Genomic DNA, 25,526 nt, shown 5'->3' with positions numbered 1-25,526 from the left:
GCAGCAACAGGGGGAGGGTAGCAACAGGCGGAAACTGCGCTCGCCTTTCCATCCACCTTTGGTAAGGATCACAAACCAATTGTCAGGGCTTTGGGACCGGAAGCGGAAGCACAGACGTAGGAGCCCGCCCTCTCTTCGTCCAATCTTGCGGCGCGGCAAGAGGGAGAGGAGGCGAACGGGAAGGTACTGCGCAGGTGTATAGAAATCCCCACCTGCTCTTTCCTTGGATTCCCAGCGCTCGCCTTCGGAACCTTTGAACCGAGTGCTTGGGCTAACAGGGGAAGCATACCGGAAGTGGCTTGTCCAGACGATTTGGAAAAAGGAAAGGAAGAGGAGGAGCAACGAACCATGGCAGCTATGGTAGCCCTTTGCAGTGGGCTAGGAAGGAGAGCGTTAAAGCACTTCGTAACGGCTGCTGTCTGCCTCACAGATTCTGGGGCTCATGCAGGTAAAGTCTCCATATCCTAGGTTCGTTTATAGCATTGCAGCCGTTTGGCTTAGCCCTAATTAGGTCGGTGGAGTCGTCACTGTTAGCTAAAGGACTCCGGTGTCTAGGCAGTTTTCTCCAAGGTAAATGGGAATCTGTAGTGGCCCGTGACTAGTATTTTAAAGCCGAAGAGGGCGTGAAATATAGCCCAGTACTTTTTTTTTTTAAACGTACGAGGAGAGTGATGGGGTGATTCTTAAAAACAGGCAGGGACTTGCCCAAGATCTTCGGGTAGACTTGGTAAGGAAGGAGCATTTTCAGTCACCTAAAAGCAAATTCCAGATGTCTGAGGGCCCAGATCTGGGCGAAATTGTGACATGGGCCCTGGAATCTATCATTTCTGCACTTTTATCTACTTTGTGCTTGTCTGTAAAAATCTTTTCACTTTCCTTTGGTATGACAATGCCTTTCAGTTTGCATTAAAATCTGTCTCTTCCCATGGAGAGAAGGGAATATAAATTTCCGGAACAGGGAGGTTATATGGGTGGAGATATATATGCCCTTTTCCCAAAGCCCCAGAAAGCACATTTATCCTAAGTCTACCTCTGCCTCAAATCTGAAGACTTTTAACCTTCATTTAACCTTGTTAGTATAATGAACATAAAACCTTTCTTTTCTGTTAGGTCCCTTAATTCATCTCGCCTCCACAGAAGCAAAATCTTTCCTTAGCTGCTCAGCTAACAAAAATAATTAGTTCGTTGCTGTTTCTGTTTAATTGCAGTGCTGTGGAGAAGTTGTTCACAATATAAACAGGTAACCAGCAATGAGGACCTGGTAAGAATTTTTTTCTTACTTGTAATAAAGCATTTGCAAATACGACCAAGTTCTTATGTCTTTGCTATTTGAATAGAGTTCAGCTGAAGGACAAAAACAATTAAGATGATAATCATTAGTCTGTGTTGGAAAATTATAATTTATTGAGTAGTTACTTAAGTGAATTTTGAAGTAAGAGAATCCCTAGATTCCTAGCAAGAAGCATGGCTTCTGTAACACCATATTTTGCTTCCTAGATATGTGCTTTGGGAATTTAAAAAGGTAGTTTTGGTGCATGCAGTAATTGCAGAAAACCTAACAAAGGGATTGTACAAAGTTTACATATACCTTGGCTCTCTTCCTCATTTCAAATTCAATTCTGTCTTTCTCCTATTCATCACTTTGGCTGGGTGGCGGCTGCTTTAATCAATGCGGGATCAAAATTAAAGTTTTATACCAGGACATTAAGTACAGTCTCTTCTAAACTGTAGATGTATTTTTATGGGTTTCAAGTACTATCATTGGGCTTGGGCAGTATAGGTTTTCTTGCTACATGCAAAGATAATTTGACACTAATCAGACCATATAAAGCACTTTGCACAGTGTAGAGAAGGAACACAGTCATTACAGGTAAGCTGAATGTAAATTGGATTAAGAACATTTGAGGAGTTGGAAAAAAACAGAAGAACCCCTCTAGTCCCTCTGAGCGTCCATCTCGGTCATCTAATTCACACCATAGTCAAGAGAGTAAAGGAAATTACTAGAGCTCCTCTTTAGGTCATTAAACCCACTAAGACTAATGAAAGCTATGGGCTCTCCTAGAAAAAGGCACACAGTCCCATTTATTTGAAAATTTGCATACAACTACAGCGGTTCAGGGACTTCCATAGCCATTTCTACATTAAGAATCTATACTGGAGACACCTAAACTGATTTTAGGAGGGAGGCCTTTGTGATAGAAGCATTAGAGGCAGTAGTGAACAAAGAAAAACGAAAAATGCTGACAGAAACTTACAAAACAGTCTGGGGCCATAAAATTGTAGTCAAAGAACCTGATAGTATTACGCTAAGCCTTGTCTTTTTTTATCTTAATTTATTTATTATTTTTGGCTGCGTTGGCTTTTTTTGTTGTTGCACGCAGGCTTTCTGTAGTTGCTGCAAGCGGGGTCTACTCTTTGTTGCGGTGTGCGGGCTTCTCATTGCGGTGGCTTCTCTTGTTGCGGAGCACGGGCACGCGGGCTCAGTAGTTGTGGCTCGCAGGCTCAGTAGTTGTGGCGCACAGGGTAGTTGCTCCACGGCATGTGGGCTCTTTCCTGGACCAGGGCTCGAATCCGTGTCCCCTGCATTGGCAGGCAGATTCTTAACCACTGTGCCACCAGGGAAGTCCTGCATTGTCTTTTTACAAGAGAAATAGTGATAAAACATCTGAAGAAATATGGGGATGGATTTAGGGATTATAGTTTAAGAATTGCATATGGTATCTGTTGTGCTTAAGTTTTTCTTGATTTAAATCTGAGAGTTTTTAGTCACCTACAGTCTGGACAAAGCATTTGAGGAGAGAATCATTTATCGAAGATTTGAATTTTTTTCCCCCTCCCATAAGCCCTTTTTTCTCCAAAGATTGTATTTTATCCCAGAATCCTCCTCCATGACTTAATTCCTCCTTAGCCAAACTTAAACAAGACACTTGCACAAAATATGTTTGAGTACACTGAAACCTTTAAAATAGTGAATCTTTTTCTGAAATACTCGATTTTTCCTTTACAAGCCTAGCTGTTGTATTCTCTTTCACAGTAAAAAGGTACAACTAATCCCTTGGAGAGATTTAAATGTGGTAACCTAAAATTTTAAGTTTTTTCGATTCAAAGTTAATACAAACTATATTATCATATATTTTTTTCCTTTAGCCTGTTCCAATGGAAAATCCTTATAAGGAGCCTCTGAAAAAATGTATCTTGTGTGGAAAACGTGTAGATTATAAGAATGTACAGGTGAGATCTGGTTTTACTTCACTATGATACTTGATTTTGGGATTTTGGCTCCTTTATTAATACAATAGAGAAGCAAGTCAGTTTTTATAACAGGCTTTGTGTAGGGTGACTGTTTTAGCGACTTCATAATTTCAGATCTCATTATACTTCTACGTATTGATACAAGGCATCTCTTTTATTCAAATAAGAGCCCCTTGGCTGTCCCTCATTTACTGTTAATTCAGCTTAGCATTCCTCTTTTTTCTTTGCCCAAAATGTCTTTACAGTAGCTCGCTGTGGCAGTGATTCTCAGTTGGTGGAGTTCAGTAGTTTGGGAAAAGCTCCTCTGGTGAAGTTGATCTCTGTACCTCACCACCAATATCGCTATTTCAAATGTAATTTTATCTGTTGTCGAGCACTCAGCAAATTAAAAGTGGGAAATTTAGGGGAGAGAATGGTGCTGGAGCTAAGTATACTGACAGTAGTATAAAGTGATAGCTGCCTTGGTGGGAGAAAAGCCAAGGAATTTTAAAATGCAACGTATTAGGATTATGCATAGTGCCTAGAATGATGCCTGGTACATAGAAAGTGCTAAAGAATTTAAATTAATAAAACCTAAATAACAGCAAACGGCCTGATGTACCTGTGCATCTTGAAGACCTCATTGTAGTCTGATATTATGTGATAGCCTATCATGACAGATGAAGTGTTTTGTACCTTGTTATAAAAGCAACAGTATTTGAGAAAAGTTATCTGTGGAAAAGTCAAGAGAACAGCTTTAGCACTGAAAGAATACGCTCATTAATCCGTTGTATAGACTTTTTGACACACTGGATAAGAGATGTCAACTTTAGTGATTACTTTAGTTATTTAAAAAGATGACCTGTTAATAGAATGAACATAATTCAGTGTTTTTATTCATATTTTTGAAGTTTGTCTGAAATGTATTAATAAACCTTTACATAACTTGAAGGTGTGGCATAAGGTTTTTTTTTAATTTACCATTCAAGATTGAATAACAAGTGTATTAATGTAAATTTTTTTCCTTTTCAAATATAACTCAAAACAGCTTTTATCCCAGTTTATTTCTCCATTTACTGGATGCATTTATGGAAGGCACATAACAGGTATTTTGTTTTCTATATATTATAGCAACTTAAATGTAGGTAAGAACTTATATAAAGCTACTTCTGTTATTTAAGGAAACTGGCAGATTTTCAAATAGTGCTACAAATTACTATGACACCAGTTACTATGGCTAGTTTGAGAAAGCCTCTTCTTAGGCCAAAGGATAATTATTTTGCATGTCTTCTTATACTCAGTTAACTATAGGCTGACAATATGTAGAAAACTTGGGCTTAAAAAAAATTGCTTTGCTGTTTGGGAGTATACTATAATCATCCCCAGGCTATTATTTAAACCAGGGGCCTGTTGCCTATAGGCCAAATCGGATCTGCCACTTGTTTTTGTAGATAGCTTAGTTTCCATAGTGTCTGAGCTACAACAGCAGAATTGAGTAATGATGATAGAGACTGTATGGCCCACAAAGCCTAAGATAGTTACTATCTGGCTGTTTACAGGTTTTCCAATCCTTCCATGACATAGACGTTTGTTATGCATTTTGATTACTGGCATTTTTTACGAATAAGAAAGCAATTTCTTTTATAGGTCTTTGTGGGAAGAAACAAAAAGAAATCACAAAAGCAATTAAGAGAGCTCAAATAATGGGTAAGAGCATCTGAAAAACTGAATTATGCTAACCAAAATTTTGCTCATTATCTTTTGTGAAGAACTTTCATTATCTCTTTACAGGGTTTATGCCAGTTACATACAAGGATCCTGCATATCTCAAAGACCCTAAAGTTTGTAACATCAAATACAGGGAATAAATTCTATAAAGTTATCATCAATAAATTTATTTTATAGTTGTGTGGTATTAATACTGGCTCAAACTGTAAGATTTAATAACCTTTGAGTAGAGAACTGATAGGCTAAATCTTATCAAACTATAAAGTATTATGTTTTTAATTCTTAATAATTTGAAATTATATGAGGAAAAAGTGTTTCAAGTGTGAAGTTTCCTCTCCATATCAGAATGTTCATTAAGTAAATCAGATTATTTAAAATGTTAATACTTGTTATATTTTACATACATATGAATTAAAAAAAGGTACTATGGGATTTTCACTTATATCTGGCCCCCAAATAGCTCATACAGCATACCACTGATAATGAGATGTTAAACATGGAAGGGATGACGTGTATTGGGATTTTACTTTAGGCCCAGATTCTGTGTTGTAAATAGTATTGTAGGGATATGGGTGCGGGAAAGTGGAATGCTTATATAATGTACAAATCCCACATGATAGGGTGTGGATTTGAAATTGCTAAGGAAGATTTTCTAACACGTAAATAATTATGCCTGGCTAGGACTATGGGTCTTCCCTCTGTAGAGATGTTATGTGGGGATGAACAGTGGTGCTGTCTGTCACAGGACCTAACACTTACTCCTGGACTAGTCTATCATGAACTGGTAGTGTCCTGTAAATAAACCGATCCATAGGCAATCTGTTGTATCATCTTCTCTTACTCCAGTGATACAAACTGATCGCCAAAAGATGGAGAATAACTGAGAAAAAATGTCCTACAAGGATTCTTTTCCTCCTTTTCATTTAGTACCCTGAAAGTTGGGACATCAAACTTAATTATTTTAACATTAGGGTTCAGAATGAACCCCATTTCCTCTCCTGCCCTGTGCTTCTTATGTAACTAGTAAAGCAATCCCAACAGCAACTCATTATTTGCACAAATCATCCCTGGTATTATGTGGGCTTCATAAACACCCCATGGTAACTAATGCATGTTAACACATAGATAAAAGATGATAGTTTTTGATACTAGCTATGAATTTGCTCTATCATTTAGGAAATAAGTGATGGAAGAGCAGTGGTCAACATGTGGGTTCAGCATTTCACCCAGTGAGTAAAGCATGAAGGCGTCATGTGATGTGTATGCTTTATGGGAAATTCTGTTATGGAAAGGATAAATAGAAAAAACAAACAGTAAAAGCTCTCTTAACCAACCTCCACTTAACCAACTCACTGGATTAAACAGGGGCTTTACATCCTCCTTAAAAATCACACGGAAGCCCATGACTCTTAACCTGTTGAGTTCTACATTACCAAGAGTCATCTATTTTGTTCCCAGACCTTATCAGTTGTATTTTTGTAGTGATGAATATGAGCATTAAAAATAAAGTTTCAGTTGCAGTGAAAACCAAGTAAAGGCTCTGAGAAGACTTGATAAAGATAACTAGCTTTTAAAAAAAAATAGTTGTCAAATTAGGTGTGGTTAGGACAAATAAGATTGGGAATGGAAAATGAAAAAACCTAGTAGCATTTTGTACTTAGGTTGCTTTGCAAATTTCTTTAAAGAAACTAAAATTGGGGATTATATAGGGTAAGTAATGGGTTTGATTTACATAGGAACTCCAACACATTCGTAAAAAAGTTCCTGGCCCTGCAACAAAAGTTTGACGAATGTACACTTCTGCTTTATGTTAAAGTGAAATCTCTGATAGACACCTTATTTATGTATCATTTGAGTCCCACTTAACTGGCCTTTTCACCTAACTAACCAACTGCTGATCCCAAACATTGCATTACCAGGCTTTGTTCTGTACTCAAATTCTGAACTGACTCAATTTAAAGTACTTTATAAAATAAATGAACTAGAACTTACCTATGTGTTATTGCAAAGAGCTGAACATAGTAAAAACAATAGGCATGTTTGGCTTTACCCTTCTTCTGATGAAAAATCTCCTTTCGGCCTAAAAGAATCAAAAGGTAGGAGACTGTGGGTATTCACCAGAACCGTTCATTTTCTCAATCTCTTCATCTGTTTCTGGGCTGCTCACTGTGGATGCCTTTTCTTGGTTACTACTATCAGTATCTGTTTTAGATGGTTGGTTCTGTATCTCTAACAGCCGTGACTTCTTGAATTGCCATCCACCATCTGTACCTGAAGCTTTACGCTTAATCATTTGCAGCGCACTACCAGCTGGACTAGCTTCAGGACTGTCAGTATATTCCACCATTAGGGTCAGGTTGTCTACCACATTGAGATGGTGGTTGGTATTACAGCTACTTTTAGAAATATGTCTATTTTTCAAGGAGATAACACATGAATGAAGAAATTCACAATCGGGAAAAAAGGTCTGTAAAGCTTGACAAAGAAAAATGTTCTCCTGAGGGTCTTTCTGGACATTCTTCTCTCCTAAAGAAACAAACAAATATTTCAACATACAGTATTTATACTACAAAGGTTTTATAGTTATCTATTTGTTAGTAAAGTCAGAGACTTTAAAGAATCATATTGAATTATCTAAATTAAGAGAAATGATAATCCCAAATTTATATGCCACAATATCCTCAGAGAAAATTAAAGTTGTTATATTTTTTAAAATCAAGGTAGTATATCTATAGTAGTACCATGTTCTCTGTTCAGTGGGATTTAAGAGTATTAATGAAAGTTATTTTTAATCCTAAAGTGAACAAATTGATCAGTTAGTGCAAGCAGCTCATCCATAATTCCAATCAGTGAGAATTTTTCTTCAAAGCACAGAAAGTAGTGATATGTGAACTTTTTACTTACGTGTTGCTTGAATCTGTGCTTGCTTTCTTTTTTTAATTTCTCGTTTTAATCTGTTTATATCCTTTAGTAGTTTCTCTACTGCTCTCTCACTGTGTTCTACCTTACTGCATGTACTCTGGAAAATAAAGTAATTTAACAGCATAGATAAAGTTCCAAATTGTAATACTACAATCTACGTTCACAAATAATATAAAATCCTTCATGGTGTATAACATCAAATATTTTCCTTTATAAAAATTTTATTTTATTTTGCTATTTTCTGGAGGAACTCACCAACAAGCATTTGTATGGTGCTTCATAGGTTACAAAATGCTTTCCAGATGTATTAACTTCCTATTTATAACAAAGTTTTATCATTCAAGTTATTTCCTAGATAATACACAGAAATAAAAAACAAAAATATTTAACTGCTTCAAAACAAAAAATACTGTACTATTTTGAGATGCATACTTATTGCAAACATTTAAGAAACTGCCAATAACAAAGTGACTTTCACTATTACAAAAGAAAACTACTGAAGATTTTAATTCCCGTAAAACTACTTTTGAAAAGCAGAATGGCCTTATGTGTCATCAGTTTTTAAGTACTAATACCCTTTGACTCAGTGATTTCATTTTGGGAATATATCTTGGATCAGTAACAAAAATTTATATAACATGATGTTTCTTAGAATAGTGTCAAATCAGAAGTAACTAATTTCCAATTATAGTGTAATGGGTTGTTAGAGCCAGTTTTAGTGGATACTTCATGGAACATCTGCCCAGCCTATTTCTCATGAACTTGTTCATCCTGCCGTAAGAGTTCACCAGTAACCCTTTCACCAACTTTCACCCTAGCTGACCCAAGCAGAGATAATTACAATAGCCAATTGGCAAATCCTAATCTCTTGAATAGAAGAGATTAAATGCAGAAGCTATAGGTTAGCTCTTTGGTCAGCCAGTGGGTGAATAAACAGCAAGATCTGTAAATACTATGAAGGAAACAAACAGGCAGACACAAAGGGAGAGAGTTAGTTTTTTTGTTTGTTTGTTTTTTGGCCACTCAGTGCGGCTTGTGGGATCTCAGTTCCCTGACCAGGGATTGAACCCTGGCCATGGCAGTGAAAGCGCCAAATCCTAACCACCACCAGGGAACTCCCAGGAGTTAAAGTTCTGATGGCATTCAAGCTCCTGGTTCCAGTTCCTTCCTAGAGCTCAGTGGCCTTCTGCCCACAGTTCCTCTCACATACCTCTACATTCCCTAATTTAGCCCAAGTTGGTACTTTTTTTTTTAAGTTAATTTATTTATTTTTGGCTGCGTTGGGTTTTCATTACTGCGTGCAGGCTTTCTCTAGTTGCAGCGAGCAGGGGCTACTCTTTGTTGCAGAGCACGGGCTCTAGGTGCGCAGGCTTCAGTAGTTGTGACACGCAGGCGAACTAGTTTTGGCTCGCGGGCTCTAGAGCGCAGGCTCAGTAGTTGTGGTTCACAGGCTTATCTGCTCTGCGGCATGTGGGATCTTCCTGGACCAGGACTCGAACCCATGTCCCCTCCACTGGCAGTCAGATTCTTAACCACTGTGCCACCAGGAAAGTCCCCAAGTTGGTACTTTTCACATTAGAGTTCTAATATACTGCTCTAAGAAATATACTGCTATTAAAAAGAACTAAAATGTGGAAAGTGTTTAATTGTACATCAAATAAAAATCATGACACAAATTTCTATGTCCCCATCATTGTCAACAATGTAAAAGCATGTATACATTAGGGGGAAACTGGAGAAAACTGGAAAGTGCAAAGAGTTAAGTTACAATGGTAGGATTCTGGATGTTTTCCTATTTTCTAAAATTCCTGTATTATATTAAAAAACAATGTGCAATATTATCAGTGTGTAAAATGCATTAACCCCATTTCTCTTAGTGTGCTCTATTGGTGAGTATGGTGGCCATGGAATATACTACTCAGATCTCCATTTGCAGGAAGCAGAGTTGACTGACAGTTCCAGGTGCCATCTTTTTGGGTCCACTACTGTGCTTGTGCTTAGGTCATGCTTCCCCTAGGTTGCTCTTAGCCACCGACTGAGCACAGTGAGGATATCAGTATAATTCTATTCCTGTAGGATGCCTTTGCTCAAAGACTCTCCATCAGCCTGGCTGAAATTTTTCAGGCCTTGCAGTCTAAAGCTCTTCCTACCCAATCATTCTCCTTTCCCTGTCTCCTTCCTCAGGTGTCAAACTTACATTGCAAGTCTCCCTGCCACTCCTGCTCCCTCCCCTCAAGGGACCTGAATGGACACAATGAGGTAGAACTTAGTACTGTTGTAGACTTTTTTGTTCCCAAATATTTGCTCCCTTTTTTATCCTGTAAAAGGGTTATATCTCCCTGCCTATTGCCATGACATCCTCTGGCCAATGAAATGTGAGTGGAAGTGACAGGCCAGCTCTGAGCAGAAATTCTAAGAGCTGTTGTGAATTTACACCAGCTTTCCTGCTCTTTTCCCTTTGTCATGAGAAGAGCATGTCCCACAGATGGGCTGGATCCTAGAATGAACATGACATTTAGAACAGGAGCAGAGCTGCAGCCAAGATATAATGTGAGTGAGACAAAACTTTTGTTTTCGTAGCCCACCAAGATGGAGGCCTTTGTTACTGAAGCTAAACTAATAAAAAATTTATGTCTAATCAACTGTCAGGTTATCCATAAACATATATTCAGTGAGCAATGTGATATGAACTCTATAGGTGATCTTTAAATGTTTTTTTAACTTACCTTTAATTCTTCTTGTAAAGAAGCATACAGTTCATTTATCTTATGTACCTCCTTTAAAGATCCATCTTCTTTAAAAAATTTAGAGCTGTAAAATATTATCATTTCCTCAGGCAAATGTACAGAACTCATTTAATGATAAAATGAAAAATTTATTTGTAGTTGAGGAACAATAGATGATTCTTTTTACTGGCTTTGTAGGGACCATGATTTTGTCAACCTACTTATTTACAGAATAAGTAAAACCAACCAGAAAACCTAGTTATCTATCTTCACCTCAGCAAACTTTTTAGCCTCCTAAGTACTATTTCCAGGACTCAGAAAAGAGGTTCAATGAAAACAGATAAAGACTGAAGGGGGGGTGGTTCTTTCTTGGCAATAGGATCAGTCAATTATTTTACTGAGTTTAAGTCATCATTGATTGAAAGAGGCAACATTATTTTATATACCACGAAGAAAAAAGAAAAACAATTCTAAGGCATGTTTTGTAAAAATCCCAATTTGAGATAAATGTAAAACTGTGTCTTAGTATCAATGAAATGTGGTATTCAATTTCTATAAGACACTGTTAAGCACTGTGGGAACACAAAAATAAATGAAATCTAGTCCATTATTCTCATAAAGTTTACACTTAGTAAGTATCCTGTAGTACCAGTGTTGTTATTTCTGACATTAATTATTCCCTTATTGCCCACAAAAAAGTTATAGCTCAGCAGTCTACAGTGTGAGTAAGTCTTGGCTAAAGCCTCATTTTTTGTCTTTATTTCATATCCAATCTAATTTCTTGCCTTTAATCTGAACTGCTGCCTTAGAAAATTACTATTTTGAGGCTAGCTCCTTATTTTTAGAATAAATATGTTAAAATATGTAGGCTATACAACAATGCCCCTCTCTTTTGTATTTTATAAATGGACAGGTGCTAGAAGGAAATACTGAGAAATTAAAAGTCTGGTTTACTTGAGTAATGTCATTAGTCAGTTTTCCTTTCATTTTTATTCTTGTGTAATAAAAAAAATTAACTTCAAAAAATGAATAGGAGTTAAGTTTAGTGGGGAAGCAGTTGAGAAATCTCACCTGTGTGTTTTTACTGCTCGACTAAAACCAGTGGACATACAGGAATCAGATACAGTTTTATAACCCAGTTGTTCAGACATGCCCAAATTGGCCACCACTAAAGGTATCCTATGAAAAAGCCTGAAGAAATAAAATTTTTAAAAATAAATTTAAAATAAAGTGAAAGATTAGCATCTACTTATTAGTATATAGACTACCTTTCCCCTACAAGATTAAAAAACAAAACCCCATTCCTTACTACTTATCCATGACAGAATTTACTGACTTGAGGCAAATAGCTTTTAAAAACTGTGAAATGTGCATAGTGTAAGATAACTGTGAAAAAATACTTTAATGGTTATTTTAACTGATCACCACATGTAAAAATAAAGGCAGTATTGTTGCGATTCATCCTGTTTTTCGTGAATGATAAAACTACTCTTCCTTGGTACTCTTTTTTTTTTTTTTTTTTTTTTGCTGTACGTGGGCCTCTCACTGTTGTGGCCCAGCCGCTCCACGGCATGTGGGATCTTCCTGGACCGGGGCACGAACCCGTGTCCCCTGCATCGGCAGGCAGACTCTCAACCACTGTGCCACCAGGGAAGCCCCCTTGGTACTCTTTTAACTTCATTCTCATACTCCATGAAAATGTTGTCTATATAACCTGTGGGGAGTCCTATTAACTCATTTTGGTGGATCCTCAAGAACCACCCTGCTTCCTGGCAGAGGTTAGAGAAAAGCTGCTCAGGTATGCAGGCTTCAGTTCTACATTATATTCCTTAGCAACCAATACCTAAAGCATGCATATTTTTTCCACCTTATGGTAAATAAGAGCAAATCCTCAGTGCCAGAAACACAAGTCATCATTCCATACTGGGCTTCTAATTTCCTTATCTGACCTTCATTCTCCCATATAAAGAACCGATGGTAAGAAAGGCTAAAAAGGGTTATTGTGACAATCTAATGCAACAAGATACGAAAATAGTTGGTAAGCCATAAAAAGTACAATAAAAATATTGAGTACATTTTTCTGTTAGCTGAAAACAGCCAGTGACTGGCCAACATTTACCCTTTCTGAGGTTTGTATAAGGCATGCTCCAGCCGATGAGTAGAGCAGCTTTCTGTTATTATACTCGGTGTTAATAACAGAAAAACAAGTTCCTGGCTTGAAAGATGCTGCTGTAAGTTTTTGTGAAGCAGTCTCTCTCTGAATGTCATGATCTGGTCTGAATGACGTCGGAATTTATACCAACCAACCACATCCTGAAAGAAAATATAGAAAAACATCAGGCGAATACCTTAATGGTTACAGTTATTATGTATCTTACTGTCATAATCAAGCAGTAAAACTGGAAACCTTAAAAGTGACTTTCTTGGGCTTCCCTAGTGGCGCAGTGGTTGAGAGTCCGCCTGCAAAGCAGGGGACACGGGTTTGTGCCCCGGTCCGGGAAGATCCCACATGCCGCGGAGCGGCTGGGCCCGTGAGCCATGGCCGCTGAGCCTGCACGTCCAGAGCCTGTGCTCCGCAATGGGAGAGGCCACAACAGTGAGAGGCCCGCGTACCGCAAAAAAAATAATAATAATAAAATAAATAAACTTTTTAAAAAATGGCTTTCTTGGGACTTCCCTGGTGGTGCAGTGGTTGGGAATCTGCCTGCCAGTGCAAATGCAGGGGACGGGTTCGAGCCCTGGTCCGGGAAGATCCCACATGCCGCGGAGCAGCTAAGCCCGTGCGCCACAACTACTGAGCCTGTGCTCTAGAGCCCGGGAGCCACAACTACTGAGCCCACGTGCCACAAACACTGAAGCCTACGCACCTAGAGCCCACGCTCCTCAACAAGAGAAGCCACCGCAATGAGAAGCCTGCGCACTGCAATGAAGGGTAGCCTCTGCTCGCATCAACTAGAGAAAGCCCCCGCGCAGCGATGAAGACCCAAACAGCCAAAAATAAATAAATAATAAAATTTTTTTAAAAATTAAAAAAAATGGCTTTCTTAATATTTACCAAGATTTGGGGCCTATATTAAACAAAACGTACACTTAAGAATACACTTTACCTTTTATAAAGCATGCAAACTGACTTGCAGTTAAATTACTTTCCATTTACTTACCAGGCTACAATTTTATTCAATACAGATTAAAGAAAATAAATTCTTAACTTCCTCTAGTTTCTCTTAATGGCATTTACTGTCTTAACATTTTTAACCCTTAGTCAAAATTTAAATGAAGAAAACACCAATGAAAACTAGTTAACTTCCTGTATGGATACTTGGTTTGCTAAGTAAGTAAACTGAACCCAATAGCTTTTAATTGAAATTTATATGGGAATGTTATCACCTACCCCACAGAGCTGGTTCCAAGATTAAGATCATATTAAAGGGTTTTGTAAACTATAACACGCTAAACAAATGTGTTGTTAGTATTTTTTATTTATCTTTGGCTGCATTGGGTTTTTGTTGCTGCGCGTGGGCTTTCTCTAGTTGCGGCAAGCGGGGGCTACTCTTCGTTAGGGTGCGCGGGCTTCTCATTGCAGTGGCTTCTCTTGTTGCAGAGCACGGGCTCTAGGCACGTGGGCTTTAGTAGTTGCAGCACACGGGCTCAGTAGTTGTGGCTCACGGGCTCTACAGCGCAGGCTCAGTAGTTGTGGCGCATGGGCTTAGTTGCCCTGCGGCATGTGGGATCTTCCCGGGCCAGGGCTCGAACCCGTGTCCCCTGCATTGGCAGGCAGATTCTTAACCACTGCGCCACCAGGGAAGTCCCTCAAAAAGTTTTAAGAGGAAAAAAGTACCAAGAAAAAATGTATTTGGAAAAAAAAAACTATTTTGATCATTCAGCAAGTTTTAACTGAACACCAAGTGGGCTACAGAGGATCCAGATTAGGTGCTGTATAGGAAATCATCCCTGCACTAGGAAAAATAGTAACTTGTAGCTAAGTAAAAGAACAGCAATGGATTAAGTCCTAGAGTACGTGAGATCAATGTAAATCAGAGTAGTCAAGAGGATGAGAACAAGATGAAGATTTTTAATGACTAGCTTTGCTTTCAGGGAAACCCCTTTGAGTTTCTGGAAAGAACAAGCCTTTCCTCACCTGCTTTACATAGGACATTGTGAAGACAAATGCTGCTTTAAAGTTCTGTCAAAGTATTACATGTTTTTACGAGCTGAAAATAATACATATAATACGAAAAAAAGAAAGGTAAATCAGGGAATACCTTTTTGACACTTGATAATATTTTCTTCAGCGCTCGCTCATTTACTTCACCAGAAGAATTATAAAAGCTGTAAAAGCCAAAATTAAAGGCATTTCAAATAAGCTAAAAATATGAATGATTTTATTAGCACTTTTAATTGTAGTTACTCCTAGCCTAACTACCCAACCAAAATCCATATACTTATTGCCTGTTAGATGAAGTTCTAAATTAAATAGGAGAGAAAGTTCTCAAATTAACAGACTTAAAGTGCTAGAAATATGCGGTCCATAAGCAATGAAAAAGGAAAAGGAGTGGAGGAACTTTAAAGGATAAGTTTGTGTAACACTTTTTTTTTAACGTAAGACAAAACAAACTCTCCATTAAATACAGGTATTTGTTAAGTTCACATAGCTAGTTCACAATTTATTCATTAAAACTTTTTTTACAATAATGATACATACAAAAGAATGTAATGTGAGTAATGAAGCAGCACAATACCATAAAGACAATTTATTCATTGCTAATTCCAAAAGCTATCCTTTTCTTTTATAAATTTATTCTATGATTTTATTTATTGTTTCTGGCTGCATTGAGTCTTCATTGCTGCACGCGGTCTTTCTCTAGTTGCGGCGAGTGGGGGCTACTCTTCGTTGCAGTGCGCAGGCTTCTCATTGTGGTGGCTTCTCTTGTTGTGGAGCATGGGCTCTAGGCGCGTGGGCTTCAGTAGCTGTGGCATGTGGGCTCAGTACTTGTGGTTCGTGGGCTCTAGAGCGCAGGCTCAGTAGTTGTGGCTCATGGGCTTAGCTGCTCCGTGGCATGTGGGATCTTCCCGGACCAGGGCTCGAACCCGTGTCCCCTGCATTGGCAGGCGGATTCTCAACCACTGCGCCACCAGGGAAGCCCTCCAAAAGCTATTCTTAAATTAAGAGAAGTGCTTTAGGAGTTGGGTTTTTTTTGTTTTGGGGGGCTGGGGGGGTGGAGGATAGGTATTGGTTTAGTTTAGTGACTTCTGTTCTGTAGTTGGAATGTCAAAGATTTAGGGAGAATTGAAAAATAATTCTAAAAGATTCTAAAGCATTTACTTTCAGCTTTCTTTCCCCTCCAGGGATTACAAATAATATTCTCTTTTTTAACATTCATCAAGATCAACAATATTCTTTTCTATGATGTAATATCTATTATGCAAAATCTCTGACAAATACTATTCATTATAATAGGTTTTTACTGGTAATTCTAATCTACACACTGAAAAAATTTAGTTACATAAAACTGGAAAAAACATATCCTAATAGGCAATATATTTTTTCTTTTTAACTTACAAAGTGTTCCACCTACCAAAGGGGGATAATTCAGCTCATCGAACAGATCCTTCCATCTTACCTATTTATTCCAACATGAAAAATCTAAATACAAGAGTTTATTCCTGTGTTTCTCTAGGATGGTCCACTCCTGAGCTCCTCAAACTGGGAGATAATGCAATACACCAGGGTATATAAAACAACAGGATAAAAGTGTATGTCTTCTGTGCAAGCACTGATTTTTATGTGAAGCTTCTGGGAAGGGGGGCAGTTTTTTTTTTTGTAGAAATAGATATACTGTACAGTAGAATTCATGTTAAACTGCGCAATTTTTTTAAAGTGACTTTAAGTTTTAGGCTTCAATGGGCTGTTTTCCAAATTCCCCCTAGATTTCTGAGATAAGGGAAACAGTGTATTTCAGTGGCAAACTTTGCAACCAATGTATCAGAGCAGGATTGACAAACTTTTTCTATAAAGGGCCAGATAGTAAATACCTTAGGCTTTGCTGGACAGTCTCTGTTACATATTCCTCCATTGTTCTTTTTTTTTTTTTTAACTCTTAAAAAATATATTAACTATTCATAGAGGTCCATATAAAAACAGGCCATGGGGCTGTACTCTGCCACCCTCTGTATCAGAAACATAAACCTGGTTATTAAAGCTTATCCAGCTCGGATTCCATGAAGTATGGTATCAGAAGACTTTGTTTTTAACATGTTCCATCTACATCATTTAAAAGAGTTGCCCCCAACCTTTTTGGCACCAGGGACGGGTTTCGTGGAAGATGGTTTTTCCATGGATGGGGGTGGGGGGTGATGGTTCAGGTGGTAATGCGAGCGATGGGGAGCGGCAGATGAAGCTCTGTTCACTCACCCACCGCACACCGGTACCAGTCCAGGGCCCAGGGGTTGGGGACCCCTGATTTAAAACAAGAAAGAAACAGCATAGTATGCTGTTGGATTAGAGCTCAAGAAATCCGGATTCTACTAATTTTACCCTACCACTAACCAGTTCTTCCCCCCATCCCCTAATTTTGTAAAGCTAAAAGGCTGAGGGACTTCCCTCAGCAGTGCAGTAGTTAAGAATCCACCTGCCAGTGCAGGGGACACAGGTTCGATCCCTGGTCCGGGAAGATCCCACATGCCGTGGAGCAACTAAGCCCGTGCGCCACACTACTGAGCCTGCGTTCTAGAGCCCGCGAGCCACAACTGCTGAAGCCTGCGTGCCACAACTACTGAGCCTGTGCACCCTAGAGGCCGCTCACCACAACTACTGAGCCCATGTGCCACAACTACTGAAGCCCGTGTGCCTAGAGCCCGTGCTCTGCAACAAGAGAAGCTGCTGCAGTGAGAAGCTCACGCACTACAATGAAGAGTAGCCCCCACTCACCGCAACTAGAGAAAGCCCATGTGCAGCAACGAAGACCCAACGCAGCCAATAAATAAATAAATAAATAAAAGGCCTAGGTATGGGTTTCTCATCACTGGATCAGATGGCTTCCTCGGCTCTAAGACTCATATTAAGTTGGTCTAATTATTTAAGGTAGTTGCCAGAAGGTATTGAATCACCTTTTTTTTTTTTTACTTTCCCTCCTTAATCCATTGCTGGCCCAGAGTCCCTCAAGAAAGTACTATTTATGAGTCTCCACCAAGAGTCCCTCATTCAAAAGATATTTTTTATACGCATTGTCTATTAGGCAATATAGGAGCTGTGCCCCTTTCTGGTACAGCAGTTTAAGACCACACTAAGCCTTCTGTCACACCTACCAATGGTGTTTCTCACCTTAACACTATGTTCCATGGCAACTCTTACACAACCTTAGAAATGGTACATACAGTGTGACTGTAAGACAGTAATGCTGATTTTTCATGTATGGTTTATATAAATCATAAAGCTATTTCACCAAAACTACACTGTGTTGTTTATGGTTACAGTTGTTTGCTTTATGAAACATCATCGATTTATATACTTTTCTATGTAAATACCTCAATTAAAAGTTTTTAACAATATCATAGCCTATCAGGGCTAAGAGTACTACTACTATCTGTAGGACTATGAGTACAAGTTTCCACCCTGGAAAAGTAATAGGAAGCGGGTTAGATAAAGAACCTAACCAGTTAATAGACAAAAGATAACATTAAAAAATATAAGTGAAGAAACAGATGATAAAATAAACTGGAATAAAAAGAAAAAAGGGCTGCTGTTAATGTATGAGAACGTGTTGCTGAGTTTATAATATGCGATGAAGTGACTGGGTGGGAGAAGGAAAAGCAATCCTCAAGGTAAACTGGTACCTGGGAGAGGCAGTGAAGACCAGCTAAAGGAAGCAGATAAATACAGAGAAAGAACTATTAGGGTTGAAATGAACAGGTGAATTTCAGGTACTTAAAAAGAGTCTTTACATTTTAATCTGTACCACCAGGTATAACTAAGATACTTTGTTAGTTTCAAAAATTCACTTGCAGAGAATAATTTTCACAATGGATCATTTACTTGCTCTTACTACTCACCTAAAAAGCTGATAACATGAAACGTACTTCTGAATGTCTGGAAAAAAAGAATTTTTAGTTATGATTACATTAAGTATCATTTGAATAACATATATTGAGCACTTCATGCCAGGATGTACTTTACCATTATCTCGTTTATTCCTCACAACAAACCTATGAGACAGATGTTATCACTCCTTCCACTTTAAAGATGAGGTAACAGGCAGAGAGATTAAGTTGGTGGAGGCAAAATTCAAACCCTGAACCTCACTCATAACTACTGATAGAATGCTGTACTCCTTCTAAATAGGTTTAGTAATGGCCACACAAAAGATTAAGTCACACTTGCTATAGTCATTGAGTTCTGAAATTGTGATGCTGTAATTTTACCCAACTGATAAAAAACAGCTGCTAAAGGAATTCTTTTGTTATTCCAACTGGTTCTTTCATAAAGGATATGTCAATGTTAATTGTAGACTAAAGAAAAAAAGTCCAACATCTCTGAAGAGGTGAGTTTTATTCTCCTGTCAATAGAAATAATACATCTAAATACATCTAACTTCTGGTTGCTGCAGGTGCTGTGCAAACAGATTAAATTCTATCACAAGACATCATTACAAATCATGAAAGTATCAAGATGAATATAATGTTTCCTCTATCATCCCAAACTTTCAGATCCCTCAAGATTCAGTAGGGACGGCTTCCCTGGTGGCGCAGTGGTTGAGAGTCCGCCTGCCGATGCAGGGGACACGGCTTCGTGCCCCAGTCCCGGAGGATCCCACATGCCGCGGAGCAGCTGGGCCCGTGAGCCACGGCCGCTGGGCCTGCACGTCTGGAGCCTGTGGTCTGCAACGGGAGAGGCCACGGCAGTGAGAGGCCCGCGTACCGCCAAAAAAAAAAAAAAAAAGTCATTTATGGGCTTCCCTGGTGGCGCAGTGGTTGAAAGTCCGCCTGCCAATGCAGGGGATGCAGGTTCGTGCCCCGGTCCGGGAAGATCCCACATGCCGCGGAGCGGCTGGGCCCATGAGCCATGGCCGCTGAGCCTGCACGTCCGGAGCCTGTGCTCTGCAACGGGAGAGGCCACAACAGTGAGAGGCCCGCGTATTGCAAAAAAAAAAGATTCAGTAGGGAACAGTGAAAGGAGTGAGACATTCACACAGAAAGTCATCAAGACAATACATATTCTTTTAGGCAGCCCATCTTTATGTGTCCCTGTGTCAACAATCAAATTTTGTCAGATACCATTTACAGGATCACTCTAGCAGTAATCACCTATTTCAGATAATTCCTGTGACTATGATGTTCTCTTTCTTGGGGAGATCCTACCCAGAGTACTAGCAATTTCATTTGTCACCTAAATCAAAGACATCAGTTTGATTATGGAGAATCTGTGAATCTTCATCTAGGTGAGGAAACCCAATATCAAACTGCTGTTGAAGAATCTTTTCAAGTAAACATCTGAAGAATGCAGACATCTTTGCATCTTTGTACATGCAAAGGCTATCTTTAAGGAGAAAACTACATGAAGTCACCATTTCAATAACTTGATATGTATATAAAGTTATTGGTATTATACTACTATATATATATATATATATATATATACTACTATAAAAGTAATTCAGCCTATTAAAAAAAATGGAAAAGTTATCATCCTCTTCAGATATTTTCCTTCCAGCAAACATATGTTACCCTCAGATAAATCTCTCTGAACAGAAACAGTCTGTAACTGATAACTGGCCAAACATAATCTGGTGTAGATAAGGCACAGTATAATAAAATGATGAAAATCTCATTAACCAAAGCAATGTAGTAATTTGTAGATCTTGCCACCTGTTTTAAAGTAATCCAACATTTTAAAATAATTTAAGCAAATACTTGAGTGCAACTACAGCACTTGCCAGATACCTTGAAGCTTAGCACTGCTCCTAGCACAGTGGAGTTGCTCGATAAATGGTTGCTTATTTAAACTCCTAAAATATGTCAGATACTTTGGGCAGCACACCAATTACAATTGGGGAAAAAAGACTTCCTAAGGGCTTGCTTTTTACGCTCGTGTGAACAGAAAGAAAAACATTAAGAAAATAAAATTATAAACAATATAAACGTGTAACGCATGACAAAAGGCCAATTTCCTTAAGTTATGATATAGCATTACAAATCAATAAGAAAAAGCAAAACAGCCTAGCAGAAATATAGTCAAAGCATGGAACAGGTGTGTTCTTTTCAAATAAAAAGGTCTCCCCAAAAGTCAAACACATAACCTCATTTGTAATTTAAAAATGCAAATTAGAAAGGGGGAGGGGCAAGATGGGGCAGGGGATTAAAAGGTACAAACTACTATACATAAAGGAAATAAGCTACAAGGATATATTGTACAGCACAGGGAATATAGTCAATATTTTATAACTTTAAATGAAGTATAATCTATAAAGATATTGAATCACTATGCTGTATACTTGAAACTAATGTAATACTGTAAATCAACTATACTTCAAAAAAAAAAGAAATGCAAATTAAAATTTTTTTTTCTTCACTTATCAAGTTGGCAAAGATTAAAAGATTTGATAATACCCAATGGTGATAAGGGTAGGGGGACCCTTGTACTTTCACATATTGTAGAGGAGTCTAAGATGACATGACTCTTCCAAAAGGTAATGGCCTACCTCTAGGAATTTTGCTTTCAGATATACTCAAAGGCACAAAGATATATGCACCATAAAATGTGCATTGTTACATTGTTTTGTATTAATAAAAAAATAAAAAGTCATCCATAGCTGGTTAAGTACGTTGTGGTACATTCATACAACGGGAATACGAAGACATCAGAAAGAATGACAAACTATACACATTCATACTACTCTGCACTAACGAGATCTTGGAGATATTTATACATGTATATAGTATGATCCCACTTAGAATATAAAAATACACATACATTTATATGTGTGTATTATGTGTAGTATTAATGAGTGAAAAAATACTCATGAAACCAAGTCATTGCCACAGAGGTGACTTTAATGGGTGAGTTTAAATTTATATGTTTACTTTATACATATGTACTAAATTTACATATATACTTCAATTTTTACCTTTTTAAAGTAGCAAACAAAAAGTACAGTATGAGTATAAACTGATATAATCTTTCTGGAAAGCAATTTGCTAATACAGATCAAGAACCTTAAAAATGTTCACACCCTTTGACACTGTAACACCATTTCCAGAAATATACCTATAATAGGTGTAGAATATTTATGTACCAAAATGTTCCCTGTAGTATAATTTATGATAATGAAAAACTGGAAACTCTGATTATAATTTATTTATTTAAAGGACAACTAAAATCACATACAGTCATAAGAGTAAGACCATAGAGAATAGAATGCAGTTATAAGAAATAATATTTAGAGGATTATTTACTATAAGAAATTGATCATGACACCAAATTTTTTATAAAGTATACCACCAATTTTGTTTTAAAAAATATATATATATATATGCTTAGAAAAAAAATGCATATGTTAGAGAATCAGAAAACTCCCTATGTATTTTAAAGCTCCGTTTCCCTTTTTCTCTGAAAGAACAGCTGTCACCAGCTGCAGTTGCTTCACCACCCACTTCTCAAACCCTCTGCAGTCTGGCTTTTTCCCCATTACACTTCTGAAATTATGTAAGGTTTCCAATTATTTAATCACTGAGTTTTTTCAGTTCTCATCTTCCAACTTTTCTGCAGCATTTTACATTTCTGTTGAACCTGTTTTATCTTTTTTCTTGGCCTTGCTTATTATTGGTTCTTTCTTTTGCTGGATCACCTTTCTGCCACTCACATATACACAGGAGCTATTTCATCCTTCTTTCCCCCCAGTAATCTTAATCTGCTTCCTATGTCTCATATTGTTTCTTGCTTTAGACTAGGGCATAGCCATAACTTTAACTGAGAAATGAGTGCAATATATTCCTTTAAAATTTGATTTCTGGGACTTCCCTTGTGGCGCAATGGTTAAGAATCCGTCTGCCAATGCAGGGGACATGGGTTCGAGCCCTGGTCCGGGAAGATCCCACGTGCCGCAGAGCAACTAAGCCCACGTGCCACAGCTACTGAAGCCGGCGCGCCTAGAGCCCGTGCTCCACAACAAGAGAAGCCACCGCAATGAGAGGGCCATGCACACCAACGAAGAGTAGCCCCTGCTGGCTGCAACTAGAGAAAGCCCACACGCAGCCACGAAGACCCAATGCAGCCAAAAATAAATAAATAAATAAAATTAAAAATTTGATTTTAAAAATTCATACCTATTTCTGGTGTTTTTGTTTCTTTGTTTGTTTTAGTTTTTGGCCGCACCACGCGGCACGTGGGATCCTTAGTTCCCTGACCAGGGATGGAACCCGCACCCCCTGCAGTGGAAGCGCAGAGTCTTAACGCTGGACCCAGGGAAGTCCTGATATCTATTTCTTAATCATTTAAAAAGTAACTTATACTGACCCCTTTCAGCATAAACTATCAAAATAGAAGACACAGAAATAAGTGACTCACCAATTGTATAAATAACTTCAAAATCATCCATTTGAGAATCAGTTATGTTGTTCTTCGCTTCACCTTTCACTTCCCCAAGGAGAAAACCTTCCTATAAGGATAAAAATAAGCAGTATATGGAATACACGGATAGAATTTCCAAGTTCAGTCACTTAACTAACCAGTATTTCCCAAGAATTTTACAACACGTACAAGCGTGTGTTACCAGCTGGAGCACACACAAAAGAAAGACTAGGTGCATTCCAGTTTACCTGGGCAACATAACCAGGTTAAAAAACACGAGTAGAAGAGATTGTAAATACCACTGTGACTTTAGCACTCTTGGAAGTATAAAAGGCTTAAAGGCAGAAATGAGAACACAATGTTCAAGGAACAAGGAGTAGAGCAGTTAGCCTGAGAATAGAAGCCTCCCATCTGTAACGAAATCTTAGGTTGCTATGAACAGCACCAATAATGGACCATCCTGAATGACTGGCCAAGGAGTCTGGATTAATGGCACATGCTTCTGGGAGTCAGTGGAGGCTTCTGAGCTATGAAATGACACAGGATGGGCTTTTAGATTAAGCATGTGCACAATATCAAAGACCTGTAATTCAATATTACAGTCTGCTGTATAAAAGAGGAGCTGTGAGCCCCGGTTCTTTTTAAAATGCAGGCATTTTGCCACCATAGCAGTGATCTCTTTGAGTTTCAGAGAATTCACTTATTTCTCTTGGCACATTTAGAAACCCAATGAGCTTGACAATGAATTTTTTACAGTCTTTGTAACTTCTTTAGTTAAAAATGCTTTAAGAAATGTTTTTTTTTTCATTAAAAGAAAAACACAAAAGTAATGTTTCCACAATGTGAGTCTTTGCTGGAATCAAAGGGGAACAATACAGAACTCTACTCTCTAGCGTTCTATACAAACCCCTGGAAAAGAGACAATGCAAGTACAGCTCTCCATCAAACCACCTTTTAAGGACTTTAGGAAAAAGATCTAAGGAACAGAGTCCTCTCTAACACTACGGTACTTTGCAAGTGCTAATCCTTTAAGCTACAGAGGACTTACAGTCCCACTCTGGTTATGTTTACACTAAGGTATTCCACAGTAATTTCTACAGCCACACACATTTTAAATCATCATATATTTGCTCTTTGCTACGTGTTAATCTACAAGCGTATTTAAAATTGCATACATGAAAGATAGCAATTCCAGCCTTATTAGGACTACGCCAAAAAACTGTTTTGGATAAGGCAAGCCTTTATTATAAAGTGAAGGGCACAAAATTTAGCAGAAATCACTAGGTTTTATTCAGTATGATATTCTCTAAACCGTATTAGCAAGTTACTACACACTTACTCTAGGACACTACTTCTCAGACTCAAAGTTTTACAGTGTTTTTTAATTTCATAAAAATGAAAGTTTTTAAAAATAGGTACTGTATTTTTTTTTAAAAAAAAACTACTTCACCTAGAGGTTTTGAACCTAGGCGAAAGTGTGAAATAAGCATTTAAATATCTAATATTTCAGGATAAACTTAAATGTTTAAATTACAACCGAAAGTATACGACAAGGAACTAGCTCAGGCCTTACAAGCTAATAAATTTGATACCAATGCAAACAAAAGTCAGCTATCCAATATACGAAATTAATCTTCTTCATCTACTAAGATTCCCCCCAAAATAGCCACTGGATGCATCATTTCTCATTCCTTTACAAGTCTTCCATTTCAACAAACGTGCACAGTAGCTGCTCTGAAGGGGAAAATTGAATTCTTTGCGAAAACCGCTGTCGGTAGTTAGGAGAAAGTTAACCGGCAACCTTCCCAGCGAGCGGTAGCGGGAGAGCGCTATGTGAACCTTCTATTTCTTCACAACCAAAATGAACCAGAAAAGGGGGACTACTGAAAAAGAGAAATGAAGGTGTGCGAGACACTCCGAGCAGGGCGCGGAAATAAACACTGGTTGCGAGAGGGAGGGCTAACTCTGGAAAAGGCTCACCACCGGAGGCACCTCCGGGGCCGCCCGGGAGCGGGAGAAGGCAGCCCCGACTGCACAGAGCCGGCGCGGCGGCGGCGTCGGGAGCCCGCGTGCGGGACCCGGGCAGCGGCGGCCGGGACGGCGCCCGCGCGCGCGCGCGCGCGCGCGGGTCCTTTTCTGAGGTGACGCCAGAGCCCGCCCCGATCCTCGGCTCACCGTGTCCGAGTCGGTGTTGAGGTGCTGGAAGACGAGCGCGCCCAGCACAAAGCCAGAGAGCACCGCCGACGTGCTCTCACCCTCCATGCTTCCGCCGCCGCCGCCCCCGCGCTGCTCGAGCTGACAGGGCTCGGCGCAGGCCGCACCGGGCGGGGTCCTCGGCAGCGCGTCGGCGAGGCGGC

The 25,526-nt window shown here is 38.8% G+C and overlaps 2 protein-coding genes across 5 annotated transcripts; one reads left to right on the top strand and one right to left on the bottom strand.

The window, feature by feature from the left end:
* Positions 1-148: 148 nt before the first annotated feature.
* On the top strand, positions 149-5,139 carry MRPS18C (mitochondrial ribosomal protein S18C). Of its 2 annotated transcripts, XM_082653043.1 has the most exons (6): positions 149-448; positions 1,209-1,261; positions 3,148-3,231; positions 4,280-4,337; positions 4,879-4,938; positions 5,023-5,139. In XM_082653043.1, exons 1-6 carry the CDS (start codon positions 349-351, stop codon positions 5,097-5,099), a joined length of 432 nt encoding a protein of 143 aa, XP_082509169.1. In that variant the 5' UTR covers positions 149-348; the 3' UTR covers positions 5,100-5,139. The 2 variants fall into 2 exon arrangements, with proteins under 2 accessions (XP_082509169.1, XP_082509170.1); XM_082653044.1 differs by lacking the exon at positions 4,280-4,337 and having other exon boundaries at positions 206-448; positions 4,879-5,139.
* Positions 2,134-25,526, bottom strand: ABRAXAS1 (abraxas 1, BRCA1 A complex subunit). Of its 3 annotated transcripts, XR_014296636.1 has the most exons (10): positions 25,345-25,526; positions 23,167-23,257; positions 18,657-18,693; positions 14,870-14,936; positions 12,727-12,920; positions 11,679-11,798; positions 10,608-10,692; positions 7,864-7,978; positions 6,952-7,485; positions 2,134-2,635 (listed from the first exon to the last, which is right to left on the bottom strand). XR_014296636.1 is itself a non-coding variant. In XM_082653042.1 (9 exons), exons 1-9 carry the CDS (start codon positions 25,429-25,431, stop codon positions 7,049-7,051), a joined length of 1,233 nt encoding a protein of 410 aa, XP_082509168.1. In that variant the 5' UTR covers positions 25,432-25,526; the 3' UTR covers positions 5,281-7,048. The 3 variants fall into 3 exon arrangements, 1 of the variants encoding a protein (XP_082509168.1); XR_014296637.1 differs by lacking the exon at positions 18,657-18,693 and having other exon boundaries at positions 25,345-25,373; XM_082653042.1 differs by lacking the exon at positions 2,134-2,635 and having other exon boundaries at positions 5,281-7,485.

The sequence above is a fragment of the Grampus griseus genome, assembly GCF_964374135.1.
Source record: "Grampus griseus genome assembly, chromosome: 4".
NCBI classification, from domain to species: domain Eukaryota; kingdom Metazoa; phylum Chordata; class Mammalia; order Artiodactyla; family Delphinidae; genus Grampus; species Grampus griseus.
The sequence above is the reverse complement of the archived record's forward strand: the minus strand, read 5'-3'. Positions and strand labels throughout refer to the sequence as shown.